Source organism: Vulpes lagopus, chromosome 19, assembly GCF_018345385.1.
Source record: "Vulpes lagopus strain Blue_001 chromosome 19, ASM1834538v1, whole genome shotgun sequence".
In the NCBI taxonomy this organism is placed as follows: domain Eukaryota; kingdom Metazoa; phylum Chordata; class Mammalia; order Carnivora; family Canidae; genus Vulpes; species Vulpes lagopus.
Window position 1 is genome coordinate 1390592 of NC_054842.1, and position 19277 is coordinate 1409868.

Consider the following 19277-nt stretch of genomic DNA (forward strand, 5'->3'; position numbering starts at 1 on the left):
TTTCAGCTCTGTGTCAGACAGCATGTTTAACCTCATGGTGACATTTCCCTTCTCTGTCTACATAGCATAATAAAAGGAGAAAATGGGTACTTGCAGGGAGACGGGGCAGGTACGAAGGTGCACCCAACCCCCAGCCTGGGCCTGATGAGCACTTCTGGACAGGTGAGGACATCCAACTGCTGCCCTCTGTGCCCACAGCATTGCCCTGCTGAGAACCATGTAGGGTAGGCCACGGGACACAGCACTACCACAGTGAAGCTATGAGTCAGGTTTTTCCCACTGTCTTGAACCTCCAGCAACAGAAAGTTAAAAAACAGGACCGCAGGGAATCCCTGGGTGGCTCAGCGGTTTGGCGCCTGCCTTTGGCCCAGGGCATGATCCTGGAGTTCCGGGATCGGGTCCCATGTCGGGTTCCGGGCATGGAGCCTCCTCCCACGTCGGGTTCCTGGCATGGAGCCTGCTCCTCCCTCTGCCTGTGTCTCTGCCTCTCTCTCTCTCTCTCTCTCTCTCTCTGTGTGTGTGTGTCTCTCATGAACAAATAAGTAAATCTAAAAAAAACAAAACAACAACAACAACAACAACAAAAAAAAAAAAACAGAACCACAATGCCTAGTCCTAGAAGACTCTTCTAGCTGTGGCAGGAAAGTTATCCCCAGTCCTCAGGAGCAGGCACCGAGCCCCTCCCAGCCTACCCCTCAGCTCCCCTCCCTCTCCTACCCCAGGGCCCACACTGTGCCGTCACCAGGCGATGCCCCTCCATCTCCCACAGTGCAGCCAGCCCCCAGATAGCCCCTGTACAGCAGGAGAGAGTGCACAGAAGTAGGGATCCAGCTCCAAGGGAGGCGTTTGCTTACATGCTTGCTGGGGGTAAACCTCTGCCACTGTTTGTCCCCAAAAAACTATCGGAAGGGTCCCCATCAGGGAAGTTTCCCTGGCCCTAGACACTCTTGAGGTAAGTCATTCCTGCTGCAGTCCCAAGATTTGGCCATTCTAAAATATAAAATTCCAAGAGAGTTATCTGATCCAAAAGAAGGACAAGAAGAATAAGCGATCATATATAGAAAGATTCAAAACACTTCCCAGTTTCACCACCTGGAGCCAAAGTCTTAAGGAAAGGTAAGTGTACAATCCAAATGACCCAAGGTTTCCACAATTCCTGGCAGTCAGCACACTGATTCCCAACCAAGTTTTGCAATCACAGTTACTCACAGGTCAGCAAGGGGAAGAGTGTATCTGGGCACCTCCCTCCTCTTAGTCAGGGAAGCCAGGACATAGCACATGAACCCACGGCCTCTGGCCTCTCCTCCTCCACCCCGAGGAGCCCACTGAGCAAACTGACTTTGCCCTGTGTGATGAATGGCTCTTGCCACAGGAAACCTCACTGATCACGGGGCTGTGTCACCCCTCAACCACCTCATTATGCCCATTAAGGACCCTTCCCTTCAATTACCAATTATTTTAATGAAGGAGTTGCTCATTAAAATAATTAATTTGGGGATGAGGAGAAGAGCAAAGAACAAGGATCAGGCCCACAAGAAGGAGGAGGGGCTGCTTTTTAGCTGACTAGAGATTGTTCTCCAGAGGTAAAGTCTCTGCTCTGAAAACACCACCCCCAGCCTCGCAGCCCCAGCAGCCACAGAGCCACTCCATACCCTTCCCTCATCAGATCTGGAATCCTCGTCTTCCCAGGCCCTGTTCTGGGCTCTCATCCCCCATGTGCTGTTCCACACTCAGCCATCCAGCAGAGGAGAAGCATGTTTCCATTTTGCAATGAGGAAACAGAGGGTCAGTAAGGTAGAGCGACTTGCTCAAGGTCACACACCGCCAGAACACAGAGCAGGCATAGAGCACAGCTTCCACCTCCACCCCCTCACCCCCCACCACCTTACCCACAGTGCACTCACCTACCATTGCTCTGCTGTCTTCATCATCACACACACACCCCTTCCTGTGCCTCTCAAAATCCAACCCTCCTCAGAACTTGCCAAAGCCTTCTCCAACTGGGTGCTCATGTGGAGACTTCCTGTCGCTGGGGCCCACAGGGACCCTCCTTTCTATGACTTCAGGGCCAAGGACACAAAAAAGGCTCTGTGGGAGGTGCCTCTAGGCTGCAGGCCTGCCCCAGTTCCATGTGTGTTGGTCAAGCTGCCCCAGAGGGAGAGGTATCCCAAAAGGCAGACCCCTCTTGTATTCTCTGAGAGCCCTCCACATTAGGCACCAGGCCATGTAGAGTCTCAGTAATACCCAGGGCCTGACCCAACGTGTCCAGAAAGAAAGCTGTCCCCTCTATGCCCACCCAGGGGTTCTGAGGCAGGCAGGGTAGAAGGAGGCCTGATATCCCCTCTGCTCCTCTTGACAGGGGTTCCTCGCTGTATTATCCCACCAGAAAGAAGCTGGAACAGCCACAGAAACCACCCCTTCCAAGGGCTTGACCCACACTGAAAACTATACTCAGTTCACAGTGGGCACACCCGAGACTCCTGTCCTTTCTGGTATGGCCTGTATGCCAGGCCCTATTGTACTATGTTGGCTGTGACTACCACACTGAGCCATGCCCACTCCTGCTGGAACAGTGCTGATCTTAGCACTATTGAGGGACCATCATTTTATAGCTGGGGACTGTAAGGCCCAGAGTGACAGGCCTCAAGTCACAGAGCTGACCAGGGCTAAAATTTGGTCTTAAGCTTAATTTCTGGGATCAAGTTCAAGTTCAGACCTATTTTTGGAGCACTCAGACAAAAGATGAGCAGAGCCTTGGTAAATACTCCAAGGAAGACACCCACAACCTACCGTCAGCTCTGTTTCAGGGCACCCACAGACAAACCAGCCATGGGGCCTCCATCGGCTCCACGCCATGTCCAGTGTCCATCCCCAGCTTGAAAATCCCTAGCCCAGACCTCCAGGCTCCAGGGAGACAGTAGTCTGCCGCATAATCTACCTAGTACCCCACCACCAACTTCCCAAGGACAAGAATTTGTGTTTCTCTGCATCCCCACCTCGAAGGGCCCCTAGAATCTATTTGAACTAGAGGTGAAGCACAATCTTCTAAAAAGGCACCACTGGAAGAGCACATGTGCACAGTTGGAAGGAGCGGCACCCAGGGTGCTATTGAGCCGCACAGCCTTGGGGAGCCACCCAGGTTATCTGTGCCCTGCCTGGCCTCTGTAGCCCCTGCCCTTGGAGGCCTCAGACCCATAGGCCCAGCCTCAGGGGATGTAGGAGGGGCCCAGGGTTTGCAGTGTGCTTGCTCATGAGGCTAGAACAGCTTCCTCGGGCAAGCTCTGAACATACCTCTCTGGCAGAGGCAGCCCTCTGGCCCCGCCTCCAGCCTCAGTTTACAGGCTGCCCTCTACTCAACAGTTGATTGAGCAACAGCCTCAGCTCAACAGGCTGCCCTCTGCTACAGTCCTCCGCCCAGAGCCCTGTGGCCAGCACTGGGCCCACCTTCGAGCTAAGTGCACTCCCCAGCTTCCAGGCCTGTCTGGCAGGGTGCTCCCTGGAACCCATGCCAAGTGATAGCACAGAGGGAAGGAATTAGTGGGGCAGGCCATGGGGCTTCCCCGAGTTCCCAAATCCTGCCAGGCCTCCCCTTCCCAGTATTCAGAAGAGTGGAGTCTACTCACAGGCAACACGAGCCACAATTCCCAGAACAGGGGTCAGAGCCCTCACCACCATCCAAGAGCTTGTTTCCAAGGATGGACCCTAAACACAATGAGCAAGTTGTAGAAATGTGCCTTGAAAACGAGCACACTGGGCAGCCCTGGTGGCGCAACGGTTTAGCGCCGCCTTCCGCCCAAGGTGTGATCCTGGAGACCCGGGATCGAGTTCCACATTGGGCTCCCTGCATGGAGCCTGCTTCTCCCTCTGCCTGTGTCTCTGCCTCTCTCTCTCTCTCTCTCTCCCGGGCTCCCTGCATGGAGCCTGTTCCTCCCTCTGTCTCTGCCTCTCTCTCTCTCTCTCTCTCTGTCTCTCATGAATGAATAAATAAAATCTTAAAAAAAAAAAAACGAGCACACTTAAAACATATGTGTATGAGTGTACATGGTGCCTTCATATATGTACCCACACATGTGTATGTGCACGAGTATGCCTGTGTCCACTTAGACATGTGGTAAGTGGTAGAGATTCTGGTGAGCAGGATAGAGGGCTCACTAAGGGTTGCTGGGCAGGAGCTGCTGGTCCCCACTATAAGCTCTACAATGATTCTCCAGAAACATACCTCTTCAAAAAAAATGCAGCAGCCCCAGGTGGGAGAGACCTAGGCCCTTGAGGAATGAGACACATTGTAACCATTCCCTAAGAGCTGCAGAGGCCCATGGGGTCAGTTTGAAAGGCTGCATCATCAGGCCCCAGTGGGGCTACTGATGGTGACTGCAGTAGGTGATGGTGCCTGCTGGGGATGAGTCCACTCTTACCTTGCTGTCCCTAGACAGATCTGCTCCTCTCTCTGAGTCCCCTCCTTATCTCTATTCTGTATATCAAGAGGCATTTTGAGTTACACAGTTGTACACATCGATCAAAACTCAGCAAATGTACATGTGTGCATTTCATTGTATATAAATCTCACATCAAAAGAGAGAAAATAAACACACAATGAACTCCAGTTAATGCCATGCTGTCAATGGGATGCCTGGGTGGCTCAGTCGTGGAGCGTCTGCCTTTGGCTCAGGGCATATCCCGGGGTCCTGGGGTCGAGTCCCACATTGGGCTCCCTGCACGGAGCCTGCTTTTCCCTCTGCCTGTGTCTCTGCTTCTCTCTGTGTCTCTCATGAATAAATAAATAACATCTTTAAAAAAATGCTATGCTGCTGAAATGCACCCTTTTTTGGTCCATAAGATGGACTGACCCATGGAAAGATGGATACATAAATCACATGTGATAAAAAAAAAAAGGCATTGTAAACAGTAAGGGTAGAACCTAGGTGCTAGATACACAGTAGGTACACTGCTTGAAATTTTTCGAGTTATGAAATTTTTCATAATAAAGTGCTGGAAATAACAATAAAAACAATAGTAATTCCTATCTAATCAGGCCGTGATATTTAAATAAAGTAACTCCGGTACAATGCTTAAGACAGTCCTGTACTCACTTGCAGAAAGTACTGGATAAAGTCACTGCTGTTGTAATCATCACTGTTATTTAGGGCTACCTTCACCTCCAACACCTCCTATCACAGCCCTGTGCCTGTGGGTGGAATCACTTTGGTTATCACAATTACCCCACTCTACAGATGGAGGACTACAGGCCTTCCCTGAGGCCACTTTCCACCAGCAGAAAGTAGCCTCAGGTCAGCAGAATGCAAAGTCCTCCATGTCCAGGGCAAAGGCCACAGTGCTTGTCCCGGGGGTGAGTCCTAGACTTGCCAACATGCCACCGGCCTTTTCTTTTATTTATTTATTTATTTATTTATTTATTTATTTATTTATTTATTTGAGAGAGAACACAGCACATGAGCAGGAGGAAGGGGAGGGGGGAGGGAGGAGCAGGCTCCCCACTGAGCAGGCCACCCCTGTCCTGGGGCTTGATCCTGAGGCTGAAGACAGCTGCTCCTTTAGCCAAGCCACCGCGTGCCCCCAACCTGCCACCTTCTGTGCCTGACAGCATATAGTGGAGGAGGAATCGAGAGTGGCTCCCCCGACCTCCAAACAGACAAGGTAGCTGTGGTCCCCAGCACCCCAGGCTCTGAAAACCACAGCCCCACAGAGCGTCTTGAAAGGGCTCAGGCTCCAAATCCAGAACATGGTCTTCAGGCCAACAAAGGCAGCTTTGCAGCCACCATGTGAGACACCTGGCAGGAAGCTCTTTATTTTAGTGGCAGTTTATATGCTGGCAGCACATCCAGCACCAACAACTAGGTGGCTCTCCTTTAAGCGAAGAGAATGAAAATCTCATGTCAAAAACCTAAAATGACCAGAACAACAAACCCAGGTCTGTCGAAAACTATCTGTGGTTTCAGATGACCATTCGCACACGTCTCTTCTTACTCCAACAGCAGCTAGAAACAGGCATCTGGCACTGCACCCAGCTAAGGTTTGTAAAACCATTTCAGGCTAAGGCTGCTCAGTTATAGAGGGAATAATAAACCCTTTGCCTGTGTTCACGAGCACATCCCTGCTTTGGTACAGAGAAACTGAAAGTGTTGTGAGCTACAGCCCTAAAAGCTCCCCTGCAGCTTATGTTCAACCCTGCACCCCACCCCCAGCAGGCCAGTCCAAGCCCAGCCGTGGCCCACTTGACCCTGCTGACCACTGACTCAGTGTGTGCATGGGGGACATCCAGCCCAGGGGGGTCCTGGGGCCCAGGCAGTGACAGAAAGAAGAGTGGTCCCCAGCAATCAGTCGGTAAGCCCATGTACCTCCACCCAGAGTCTTATTAATCTTTTACTAAAGAATCAAACACAAATCAAGTTGGGCCAATAATAGTGACAAATGGTGAAGCCCATCTGTCTGTCAGAGCAGTGCTCCCCAAACTCCAGTGTACACAGAGCCTGGGGATCTGCCTCAGCTGTCAGGATGGCCCAAGGCTCCCAGGGCCAGTGCTGGGTTGGTGGGCTACATGGAGGCCAGGCGGCAGGGAGACAGGTCAGCAAACCATGCAGAGGCGGGGAAAGGGCATGACAGGCAAGCGTTGTTGAAACGGGGTCGGGGGGAATGGTAAGATGGTGCCCACAAGGAGCTGCAGCAGATTATCAAACATCAGTTGGCTGCATCCAAAAGTCACATTGAGTACAAATTTACCAGTTTTGGTGAATTTAGTCTGTGATAAAACCTGAGTCTGAGAAACAAACAGAAACCTAGAGGTGCCCGATGGCCCCCAAGTCACCTGAGTGGCAGGGGAGTCACTGTTGCTCTCAGGCCCCTGAACAGCCTTCCTACCACCCCCGCATTCCCAATGCCCCAGCCACGTGCACCCCCTCTCTGTTCCCAGGACACTGTCACTGATTCACCGTCCTGCATGGGCCTGGGAGTTCTTCCTCCAATTTTGGCTACAAGACCTCAGTTCTGATGTCACCTCCATGCAGAGGACTCCCTGACTATTTAGTCTAAAATGACCACCCAACCACCCCCCACCATGCACCTGGGGACTGTTTGTTACTATGACTCACCCCAACCTGTCCTGACGGATACAGTAGCACTCCGTGAAACCTGTTGAATGATCAGGCAAGATAAGTCACAAGCTGCCCACTAGGGAGCAAGCATCACCAGATGGGGAGGGGTGGTGCTGGTGATAACGGACCCACCTCAGGTTCACAGTGGCTCTGAGACAGCACTGGAAAGGGACATTCATGTTTAACTGAAGTGGGTTTTACCCCCTGAGAAGGAAAACCAACAGCCTGCAGTGACAAACGTTAGAGATCCCTGGGCACAGGCTGTGCCTTGGAAAGCCAGGTTACTATGCCTGGGTGCTGGGTTCCTTCAAACACCCAACATGCGGGCAGCTTCCAAAAAAGTGCTTGACATTCAGAATGTGTGAAGAACTTATCTAAAGACTCAGAGAACACAAACGTCAGGAGGACCCCTCTTTAGATGGCTTGACCTTATTCATGCTCCCCCTCTCAGCACAGAGAGAAAGAGGCTGAGTAGGCTCAGTTGCTTATCCCACCCAGCAAGTATTTTATTCAGTTTGCATTCATGTTTACTTTCCTGGGACCAGAGAACATTTCCAAAGCTGAAACATGCCCCTTGATATACAGATGACCTCTGCCTAGAACCAGACAGAAGCACACAGGACTGTGCCAAAAGCCTCCCCATGCCTTGAACACTCATCACATTTGTGCCCAAAGACCCAGATGCTTCTGTGGGATCCGAAAGGCACCAAGTATTGCCAAGGTGAACAAGAGGGGCAGCCCTCCTCCATGCTGGGCAATCTTGCTCCTGTTAACAACCCAGCAGAGGTGTTTGGTGCTGGTGTCTCCTACAGAGACATAAACGCCCAGGAGATCCACTGGGCACTGAGATGTTGTCAGGGGACACACAGTACCTGTATGTGATCCTCACTTCAGTTCCAGGCTCATCCCGCTCCCAGATCAAAGCGACACTCTCCGGGGACTTCTGAACATGCTGATCCAAGCAGTTGACTGCACAAAAACAGGTTTTACAGATGTTACACTGGTGGAGTTTTTTTGGGAGGGATTTTATTTATTTATTTATTTATTTATTTATTTATTTATTTATTTATTTATGAGACACACAGAGAGAGGCAGAGACATAGGGAGAGGGAGAAGCAGGCTCCATGCAGGGAGCCCGATGCAGGACTCGATCCAAGGACCCTGGGATCATGAAGGCAGCAGGAGAAACGCTCAACCACTGAGCCACCAGGTGCCCCATACCTGGTGCTTTTAAATTTGGGGAAGGGCTAGGTTTGGTTTGCCATGGCTTGTGATACCCTCTACTGACGTAAACCCTACCTTCCTCAAAGACAAGGGTTCTACATCCTTGCAAGGAGAGTGATCATCAGAGCCTGCCGAACAAGACAACCAGTACAGAAATAGCATCTCACAGGTGCAGGGTGATCCCTTGGGAATACTCTGAAGCAGTGCTCCACACTTGTCATCCCAACCCTGGCCACACGTAGGCATCACCAGGGCCACCCTCAGGGACAATGGCCCCAATTGGCCCTGTGGTTTTCAAGGCTCCCTGGGTGGTTCTAACAGGCAGCTATTGCTGAGCACTGTAACCTGAGTGAGATCTTGGAAAGAATGCTAATGCAAACAGGCTGCCTCTGATTAGGTACACAGTTCATGCAGCAGTCTCTCGAGTCCACGGGAGGTGCCATCTAGGGCAAGGATTCATATCCCCTCTCAGATGTCCAGCCAGCACCCTACAAACCAGCCTCTGCTCCAACAAGTGATGAAATGTTGGGGAAATGCCATGATAGTTTTCCGGAAGACTCTGCTTCCCGCCCCCTCCGTTACCCAAGCTCAGACCACATGAATGCCTGCAAAAACAGAAGGTCAGTTCTGACAATTTACTGTAAACCTGAAGATTAGTAGGATCATGCTCATTTGCTACTATCCTGTTCACTCCTCTTGATTTCAAGATGAGCTTCAATCTGGTTCGTGTTGGTGCCCCTTCCTGTCAGCCTTCACAGCCACATTTCGTGACTCACTTTTCCTTCAGCAGGAGAAACCAAGACTGCAAATAGCTTTTGGGGCCAGTAGCCCTCTGTCCACCTGGTCTTCAGAGTCACCCCCCAATGTCTAGGTATATAATTTTTTTTTCTTTTCTTTGAATGCAGTCACTTATTTTCTCCAATTCAATCTCCTCCCATACAAATAGGAGGTGAATTACCTACCGTGTCTAATCACAAGACTATGACAGGAATCTAAAAGACCAAAGGTGAAGTGCTATTGTATGACTGCAGAGTACTGTTATCAACTGATAATGAGCTACAGGGCCCTGAATATTTCTTGATGGGGTAACTGTCCTGACAAAAGTTATGGGAGATCATACCCATAAAAGATCATGTGACTCCCATAATTCTTGAAAGGATGAACCCACATGAAAATATTTACATAGTCTAGCTGTGTATGTGTGTGTGTGAATTACATTTTTTTTCCTCTTGGGATATTTTATCTATCATTTACTCTTACAGTAAAAAAAAGGAAATCATTTGAACTTTCTGGCTCCTAACAAATATGTAAGTCATACCTCAAAAAATCTACTAAACAGGGACCCCTGGGTGGCTCAGCAGTTGAGCGTCTGCCTTCAGCCCAGGGTGTGATCCCGGTGTCCCAGGATCGAGTCCCACATCAGGCTCCCTGCATGGAGCCTTCTTTTCCCTCTGCCAGTGTCTCTGCCTCTCTCTCTCTCTCTCTGTCTCTCATGAATGAATAAATAAAATATTTTTTTAAAAATCTACTAAACAAAGAAGATGTGTCATCAGGAAGAATCATTAACACTATAGGCGAGGTCTTTTAATTACTAGAAAAATGGAAAAGAAATGCCATAAAAGTAGAAGATAGAAAATTCTAGAAGTCAAACTTAGAAGAAGGTTGATGGCAAAACCTGGATTTACACTAGAAACCTGATTGTGTGTGTTTGTGTGTGTGAGAGAGAGAGAGAGAGAGAGAGAGAATCAGTCCAAAATTTAGAAGTGAAGAGTTTTCACGCTAAAACCACAGATTTCCTTCTCTTGAGCAACTAGCAGATGAGGCCACATTCTTACCTGGGCCTTGAAGCACTGACTGACCATCCCCCAATAGCCACCCCCCTTCTCCACTTCCTGACTCCCAGCACCAGCCCACCACCCCCTCCACACCACACCACTCCTGCTGCCTGGCCCTGGTGGTGGATCTAAGTGATGGATCAGGAAGAAGTGACCCTGGGCAGGTCACAACAAGCCAGGGAGGTATACAGCTATGCACTGAGTGGGGGGTGGGTGGTCCAGCCGGAGGAGGGAGCTGCTCCCACCTGCGCTTGAGTGCTTACGGGCCCCTGGCTGCTCCAGGCATCACAGGTGAGCTGGTTACAGGAGCAAACACTCAGCCTCACCCCAAACCTGCTTCTATCCAAGAAGCCTGCTCTAAAATACCTTCTCCCACTCTGAGTTTGATCCTTGGAGTCACCCTGAAAAGTGGGCAGCTCAGATGTACCCTGGGAAACAGTCTCCAGGTGCTCCTGGTGGTCCAGTGACACCCCCACCCCCGCCCCGACCAAGGCCACAGCCAGAAAGCAGTAGGAAGGGCTTCAAACCGCACATAACACCTCACCCAGAGTTCAGCTCCCTGCATTGCCTGTTCCCACAGCAGCCAGGGCACCAGGACATACTTCTTACCCCATGAATGACCGCCCAGCTTGGAGCCTCAGACCCCAGCAGGGCATCCTGCACCTGGTTTACACCAAGCAGGAAGGCAGAGCTGCAGAAAGTAGCAGAGGGACACCTGCCACAGGATGGACACTGGGTATCCAGGGTGCGGATGGGTGGCCAGTGAGACCAGCCATGTATCTCTGTCTTCCTGGGGCTGAGGGACGGCAGGAATTCAGGCAAGTCAGCACTGAGCTTCAGGTACCGTGTCCCCTATGCGCCTTCCCAGCACACAGGAAGTGCTCAACAAGCAGCCACTAGGCTCCATGTGATCCACCTCCCTCCACTGATCATGTTGAGTCCAGTGAGCTCCTTCCTGCCTCAGGGCCTTTGCACTGTTTCTCCTTATGTGAGGGACACTGTCCTACTGTCCACACTGCTGCCTTTCACCTGGTGTCCATACTCCTGAAGGTCTGGCCTACACATTCCCACTCTGAGCACTTTACAACCCGTGGACCTCATGCCTCCCTCTAACTTTCCCTGAGGTATTATACTTGCTGCCCCTTTAAGGACAGGGATCTGATGCCCTGTCCATATTTGTACATGTGCAGTCTAACCTGTAGCACAGAGCAAAGAAGCACCACAGCTCTGAATGATGGATGGACCACTCAAGTCCTCAAGCTGGAGGGCAAAAGTGCAATCTGAATGATAGATACCAGGTTGGCTCCATGCCCAGGGAGGGAACAGGCCTCTTCTTGTCTTACTGGGTTTATCCCTCAAGGTCTCTTTCTAGTCTAAATTAGCATTTCTGAATCCCCCAGAATCCCCAGAGGGGTTGTTAGCACAGAGATGGCGAGGCTGCACCCTGAGTTCCTGAAGGACCAGGTCCAAGTGGGCATGTGCATCTTCACCTCTAGTAAGATCCCATGTACTGCTGCTGCTGCCAGCCCAGGATGCCGCTCAGCAGACAAACCTGTGTGCTTACATCTACACATATCCTATTTCAGATTCAGGGTTGGGGGTGTGTGGCTTTCTTTTTCCTCTGGGGACAAGAGTAAGTAAAGACTCAGTAAGACGTCTGGCCAGATCTTTGCTGGACAGCAGCCTGGAGTCAAAGGGAAAACCCAGGCTCTGGAGTCTGGACCTTGTCCCACCAGTCTTGAAGCACAGACAGTGCACTGCTTATCTAATTTAAATTTCATTTTCCTCAACTATGTGGGGGTGATGGCTCCTGATTCACAGACATGCTAGGAATTAGATGCTTTTCCAGTTTCCTGGATGAGGTCAGATGGTGCTGCTGTGTTCCCAAGAGAAACACTCTCCACAGTTGCCACAGCTGACACTCAGATGACACCAGCATGTACACAAGGCACAGTGCAGGACCTGGGGTGACAGTAGCCCTAAAACACTGTGGATGTGTTAGCTTTTAACACCCGCTATTGCCTCAACTGCAGGAAGGAAAAGAAAGAAGGGAGGGAGGGTAGAAGGAAGAAAATTCTTCCTCTTCCACATTTAAAAACAAACCCTCCACCCAAAGACCTGGGCAGCGGGACAAGAGAATTCCATTTCCAAGAACAAGCAGTCAAGGACCTGGTGTGATCCAAGGCTCAAACCCCACCTCCTCCTGCAAGCCTTTTTCCAACTCCCCAACACACAGTGAGCTCTGGCTCCCTGTCACCTGGTAGCTCACACCATCTAATGCTTACTTACCTGCTCAGTGGTCCCCACTCTGGGACACAATGCTGGCTTTGCTAAGTCCTCCTCATCTAGGTTACAAGTCCCTGAGGACAAGGACCATGTCCCTAAGATTCCTTTATCATGGGATTGGGGTGGGGGGGATAATTCTCCCCTTAGCAGCTACATAACCTTGAGCAAGTTACCCCAATGTGGATTTACTTGTCACTGATGTGTGGTTCATCTAGATAGAATGCAGGCCCCGGGGCATTGGGCATCTTCTGTAGTGTTCATCGCTATACACGAATTGGAGCCTTCACTTCCACATCTGTGCAGTGGGACCACCAACCACTTCACATCAGTGTCACAAGGATGAAGTGAGGTGAGGCTCCATCGTGTTCCTAAGAACAAGTCTGCACCCTCCCTAACGGAACTCTGCAAACAGTTAAGCAAATGCCTACTGGTGGCTCATGGGTTTTGAGGGTTTGTTTTTTTTTTTAAGATTTGATTTATTTGGGAGAGAGAGAGCACAATCGGGAGGAGAGGCAGAGGGACAAGAAGACTCCCTGCTGAGCATGGAGCCAGACCTGCGCAGGGCTGGTCGATCCCAAGATGAGGACCTGAGACGAAATCAAAAGTCAGATGCTTAACTGACTGAGCCACCTGGGTGCCCCTGAGTTTTGTTTTTAAAAAGGGATTACAATAGGATTATCATTTCCATTATAAAGATGGCACACACTTATGTAGGAATTTTCAAAAAAATTCTTGTCATTTTTTGTTGTTTAAACACATTCGTTGTTTAAACACATCTCTTCCCCTCCCTGACTCTAAGTGAACCTACGTATGGAAATTCAATTTTAATCAAAAGAAATGAAGGAGTTAATATTCACAAAAGGATTCACAATGCACTTTCTTTAAATAGAAATTCTCCCTGGCACATTTTAAGAAATTACATCAGTCACAAATTGTATTTGCCAACTTTTCCAGAAGCATCTGCTATTTAAAGTAAGTCATGCATCTGACAACTGGGAAGAATCCAGTCTCCTCAGGAAGACCTGCCCCCTAGGGCCAGGAGTCACGCTTTCATTTAAACTTCCGCAAAAATAAAAAAATAAAAAAATAAAACTTTAAAAGTTCATCCCTGAGAGAAAAATGAAGCACAGAAATGCAGCATCTTGCCAATCTCAGTGTGTCTACCTTCTGCATTATGAGAGGTACATTCATAAAGAGGAGAAAAGCACAGCAAATGGTTTCCATAGCTTCAACTCATGCTCCAAAAAGAATCCAGAAATCTCTGTATTCAATGGCCAATTAAAAATAGTTTTTCAAAAAAAAAAATAGTTTTTCTACACCCTTGCTTAGAAGTAAGAAAACCTTTATAAAAAAAAAATCTGACTCTGAATTTGGTCCTTATAAAAACAGAACTTAGGGGCACCTGGTAGCTCAGTTAGTTAAGTGTCTGGCTTCAGCCCAGGTCACGATCCCAGGGTCCTAGAATCAAGCCTCGAGTCAGGCTCCCTGCTCAGAGGAGAGTCTGTTTCTGCTTCTCCCTCTGTCCCACCCCTGCTCATGCTTTGTTTCTCAAATAAATAAATAAATAAAATCTTTAAAAATAAGAAAGAAAGAAAACCTAATTTAGCTGTGTGCTTTGAAAGCAACACACGTGATTACTCTCCAGTTCTACATTTGCAACTTCCTGACATCCTGACTTTATGTGTCACAGAGCACAAACTTTTACCTGTTGAGGGCTGCAAAAGACAAAGCCAAATTTTAAAGACTGGTAAGAACTCTTTTTAGATACTAACCCTTTATCAGCTATGTCATTTGCAAATATCAGGGGGGAGGTGGGTGAAGTGGATGGGTGAAATAGGTGAAGGGGATTAAGGGTACATTTATCTTGATGGGCATTGAATAACGTATAGAATTGTTGAATCACACTATATTGTACCCCTGGAACTGATATAACACGATATGTTAACTCTACAGGAATTAAAATCAAAAACTTAATTTTAAAAAATGTATCCTTTTTAGATCTTGGCTTTCCAAAGAACCTTCTGCAAAGCAGTTTACATAAACATAATAGAAGCAACTGGAGGCTGTCCTTGCCCTGCCCAGGAGGCTTCTGACACCATGGCCCCACCTGGTGACCTGCCTATTCCAGAGACCCAGGATGAATTTTGAGAGTCATGTTGGCCACCTGCATGCCTTCCCTAGCCTGCTTCCCGCTTATCCCAGACTGATCACATGCAAACCCATGTGGTTCTGTTCAGAGGAAGCAGCATTCCAGTAATACTGCTGAAGGCCAAGTTCAAGGTTGCAGTCTTCCCCATGATTCATTAATAAATAACAAAAGCCAGGGGTTGGGTGCAAGGAATGCTTTACAAGCGTTTTCTCTTTTGCTGCTAACAACAGTCCCAGATGTCTCCACGTCGTACATTGCTGGTCAGAAGAAGCCTAGCAGCTTGGCTCTGAGTATTGGTCTCTGAGACCTCTGGTCACCCATCCTGTGACAAGCCCTGTGGAGGTGCTTCCGGCCACAGTTCCAGCCCGGCACAGCCTGCAGTCATCTCAGGCCAGGCCTCAGATTTGGGAGTGAGAAGCAGGGCAGCCGCAACAGCCCCAGACAACCTTCAGAAGCAAAAATAAGCCAACCCCTAGAGCTTACCCATCATGCCCTGTCCAAAGTCCTGACCCACAGAATCCGGGAGAATAATAAGACGGTTGCTGCTTTATGTCACTAAGCTTGGGGTGGTTGGATAGGCAACAACAGTAACTAGAACAGAGTTTAGTTGCACACTATCTTTACAGATGAGGAGATGCATGCAAAGAACACTAAGGGGAAAGCAAGGATTCAAACCTAGGTGTGACGCTAGGTATATCCCGGACCATTATACCCATTCGTCACCCATATACCATTTTTGTTTGCTTCAAGGAGTCATCTCCAGGACACTAATCCCAATCCTGACTATTTCAGAAGTACCTTCATTTGCACTGGTCTGGGGTATAGAGAGGTCGGTGGTTCCACACCTTGAATGTGCATCAGGAGCACCTAGAGAGCTTGTTAAGAACACAGATGGGGGCACCTGGGTGGCTGAGTTGGCTAAACATCCGACTTGTGATTTTTAGCTCAGTTCATGATCTCAAGGTCATAAGGTCAAGCCCTGCATTAAGCTCCATGCTCGGTGTGGAGTCTGCTTGTCCCTCTTCCTCTCATGCTTGCTCTCTTTCCTCATAAATAAATAAATAAATAAATAAATAAATAAATAAATAAATAATGAAATCTTTAAACACACAAACACACAGATGGCAGGAGCCCACTCCCAAGGTTTCTGATTTTGATAGTCTCGGGTGGGGTCTGAGAACTCGTGTTTCTAGATGATATTAATGCTACTAGTCTGGGGACCCCACTTTGAGAACTGCCAGCACAGATCCTCCTGAAGAGGCTAATGGCAATTTTGAGAGCAATGCTTCTTTGGAACAAACCATCATTGTTTTGACTAAAGATCAGGCCAACAACTTTTTAGGTGCTTCCCAGGCCCCAGGGCAGCTACAGCCTAGCCCTTTACCATACTGTCACCTGTGTGGTTTGCAGACACTAGCAAAGGGCAGAGATATTCCTGACAAATGAGTGGGCAGGCATATGCCCTAGAGGTAGGAAGTTGCTAAAAGCTGTCTTTCAACACAATAGTTTCTGAAGCTCAGCTGCTTTCTTTTGTAGCAGTAAAGGAAGAAGCAGAATTGCTTGCTGACCACACCCAGTCCTGACTCAGTGGGGTTCACAAGGGCCTTGCGCCTGCCCGTGATGTCCATCCCCACTGTCTTATCAAAGAGTGAGAGGCTACAAGTGGACACAAGCTAGCCGTGAATGTTCACAGTGGCCCCAGGCCTCCCATTTCAGAAGCGGCCTCAAGGAGCTGCACTTTCTGTGCATTTCTGCTGTGGGTTGCTCTCCTTCCCTTCAGAGGCACATTCCACCAACTCTGCAAACCTAAGGGTTTACTTTTTTTTCTCACTAGTTCAAGGACACTTGCTGCTGACTCAATTTTAGAGAAAACACTTATCTAGTAAGTGGCTCATTTTGGTTAAACCAGCAAAGTAATACAATATGAAAAAAACATAGACCTGGTCCAAAGTTCCCTTAAGTTTGTTTGCTTGGAAGTTAACTGGAACACAGTACCCATAATTTTATAGCTATTTCTGAATATAATAACTGAATTCACTATTGCTTACTGATGACCAGGAAATGCTGGGCTGTTGCACACCTTCTAGCACTGTGTTCTCACAACCGGACTAGCAGGTGGGCATGACTGCCCAGTTTATATGGGTAAGGGCGGGGGGTGGGGGGGACGGACCGAAGTTCAGACGGGTAGAAAAACTGGGCCAGTGCACGGCGGAGCTACGCCAGACACCAGATCCTACCTGGGAGCTCAGGCCCAGTCGCTGCCCTGCCATGACGACGCACAGGTCCTTCCCTTAGACGGCTCCCAGCCTCCGTCCAGCTCCATATCCGGGACATCAGGCCGCCCTCTGGCTACTGCAGGTGGCTGCAAGTCCCCTCCTGCCCTGGCAGCCTAACCCGGCCCCTCCTCCCGGCCTGGCCACGACCACCCCAGCCCTGGGCCTCCTCCTTTCGTGGCCTGGGAGTACAGTGTACCCACCCCGTCCTGCAAATCTTAAGGCAACGCCAGGGGACTCGATCCTCGCAGGCGCGGGAGGGCTGCCTGGCTGGTGGGGCTGGGCTGGCATCTCGGCCGCCGCGAGGCCCGGAGCGGACCGCGAGGCTCGGCGAGCACCGCCAGGGGAGAGCCCACCGCCCCGCCGCAGGTCGCACAGCCGGGAGACGGCGGTTCCGACTGCCCCGCTCCTGCCGCTCGGTTCGGCCCGACGGCACCAGGGGCGGGGCCGAGTCACGCGGGACAGGGCGGGGGTCCCGCCGCCCCGCGAGCCCGCGCCCTTCGCCGCAGGCCGGCTCGGGGGAGCCGCAGCCGCAGCCGCAGCCGCAGCCGCGCCCCGGAGCGCACGAGCCCGGGAGCGCACGAGCCCCGCAGCGCACCAGCCCCGCAGCGCACGAGCCCCGCAGCGCACCAGCCCCGCAGCGCACCAGCCCCGCAGCGCACCAGCCCCGCAGCGCACGAGCCCCGGCCCGGCTCTGCGGGCGGTGACCAGGGCCGTCGCGGCGGCCGGGCGCGGGCCGCAGGGGGGCGGCGGCCGCCAGGGCTGCGGGAGGGGCCTCCGCCCGGCCGGCGCCCGCCCCCGCGGCCCACTCACCCGACACGTTCAGGCGGCCGCCCAGGAACCAGCCGACCCTGCCGCGGCCGAAGTCACAGTCCCAGACGGTGTGGTACGGGGCGTCCCACACCAGCGCCTCGCGCGCCAGCGGCCCCCAGAAGGCGGGCGGCTCCCGGGCGGCCAGGGCGCTGCGTGCCTCGTACGAGCCCGGCTGCGCGGCGGGGCAGGCGCTGAGCCCGCGCCCCGGCCGCCCCGGCCGCCCCGGCCGCCCGCACAGGCTGCGCCCCAGCCGCCCCAGGCCGCGCCCCAGGCCGCGCGCCGCCATCTCGCCCGCCGCCCGCCGCGCTCCGGGCCCGAGCGGGAGCCACGAGCAGGGGGCGCCCCGACAGCCTCCGCCGCCCCGCCCCGTCTCCGCCCCCGCGAGCCCCGCCCGCCCCCGCCCCCCGCGCCCCCCCCCGCCCACCCCCCGCGCCCCGCGCCCCCCCCCCGCCCCCGCCCCCGCCCACCCCCCGCTCCCCGCGCCCCCCCCCGCGCCGCCCCCCGCGCCCTCCTCGCCCAGCGCGGCGCGGGCGGGTCCTGCCGCCGGGCGTCGGGCCGTTTCGGTTTCAGTTCGTGGCTCTTCGGGACCCCACAGCGCAAAACAAAACAAAACAACAGACACACACCGGGGACGCGTGCGTCGCAGGCCCGGCCCCGGCCCAGAGCGGCGGCGACCGGTGGAGCGAAGCGCGCGGGGGTCCGGGGCCCCGGTGTCGGGCTCAGGTCGTGGCAGCACCTCGGAGGCCCAGGTCGAAGCATCGACCCTCCTGCGCGCCCTCAGAGCGAGCCTGCCCGCGACCCAGGCCGACCCGCCCCGCCCCCGGAGCACACCCGAGCCGCCCCCTGGGGCCAAACGAGCTGGTACCGCGGCTGCACCCCTGTGGCCTGGGTCAAATCCTTGACTTTGCCCGCGCTGCGCCCCGGGGCAGGTCTCCGGAGCTCCCCGAGCCTCGGTTTCCCGTCCTAGGAAGCAGGAGCGACCGCTCCTTCCCCGGGCCGCAGCCAAGATGGAACGCGGGAGCGGCTGTGGGCGTCTGGCCCTGGCCTGCGCGGGCACGCGGGAAGCCCGGCACTGGGACCCCGCTCTGTCGTCACGCCAAGGAGATGCCTCAACCCGATTCTTAAATATTTCAACACCCAAGACATAAAGGCATAATAAAGAAGGCAAATAGAGGAGAAAGGGGATTTGGAAAACTGGTTGGATGAGTTCTTTGGGTCTAGGAAAGATTCCTTCCTGTTAGCTGTAAAGCCTGCAGAGGGAAGGACCTGGCAGGGGAGAATATCTCAGAGGAGCTTCCACTGGAAGTTCAAGTCCAGCCCTGCTGTGTGTGTGTGTGTGTGCGTGTGTGTGTGTGTGTGCGTGTGTGTGTGTGTGTGTGTGTGTGTGCGCGTGTGTGTGCGCGCGCGCGCCTGTCTCCTGCCAGAGAATGGAGGATTGTAAGGCTGCTGAAGAGTCACAATAGCTGGCATTAGACTTGTGCCTCGCTCTGTGCCAAACGCATTGTTTACTTAGTTTAAAAATTATCTACAGCTACCAAGTCCCACCAATTACCAGGGCCCTGGTGGAACAAATGAGAAAAGGGATCCC

At 52.0% G+C, this 19277-nt stretch overlaps 1 protein-coding gene across 4 annotated transcripts in view; it reads right to left on the reverse strand.

Annotated features, from left to right (window-relative positions):
- ACSS1 (acyl-CoA synthetase short chain family member 1) overlaps positions 1-18496 on the reverse strand; it is a 58951-nt gene extending 40455 nt beyond the window's left edge. The window contains exons 1-2 of one of the 4 annotated variants that reach the window (XM_041733763.1): positions 18316-18496; positions 7982-8078 (exon numbers count right to left, since the gene is read on the reverse strand). In XM_041733763.1, coding sequence (XP_041589697.1) covers positions 7982-8078; positions 18316-18448 — 230 coding nt within the window. In that variant the 5' untranslated portion in view covers positions 18449-18496. Of the gene's footprint in view, positions 1-7981; positions 8079-16840; positions 16978-17079; positions 17668-17689; positions 18008-18315 lie in introns of those variants that run through there. The other 3 variants (XM_041733762.1, XM_041733765.1, XM_041733764.1) reach the window with 3 other exon arrangements.
- Positions 18497-19277: the final 781 nt, after the last annotated feature.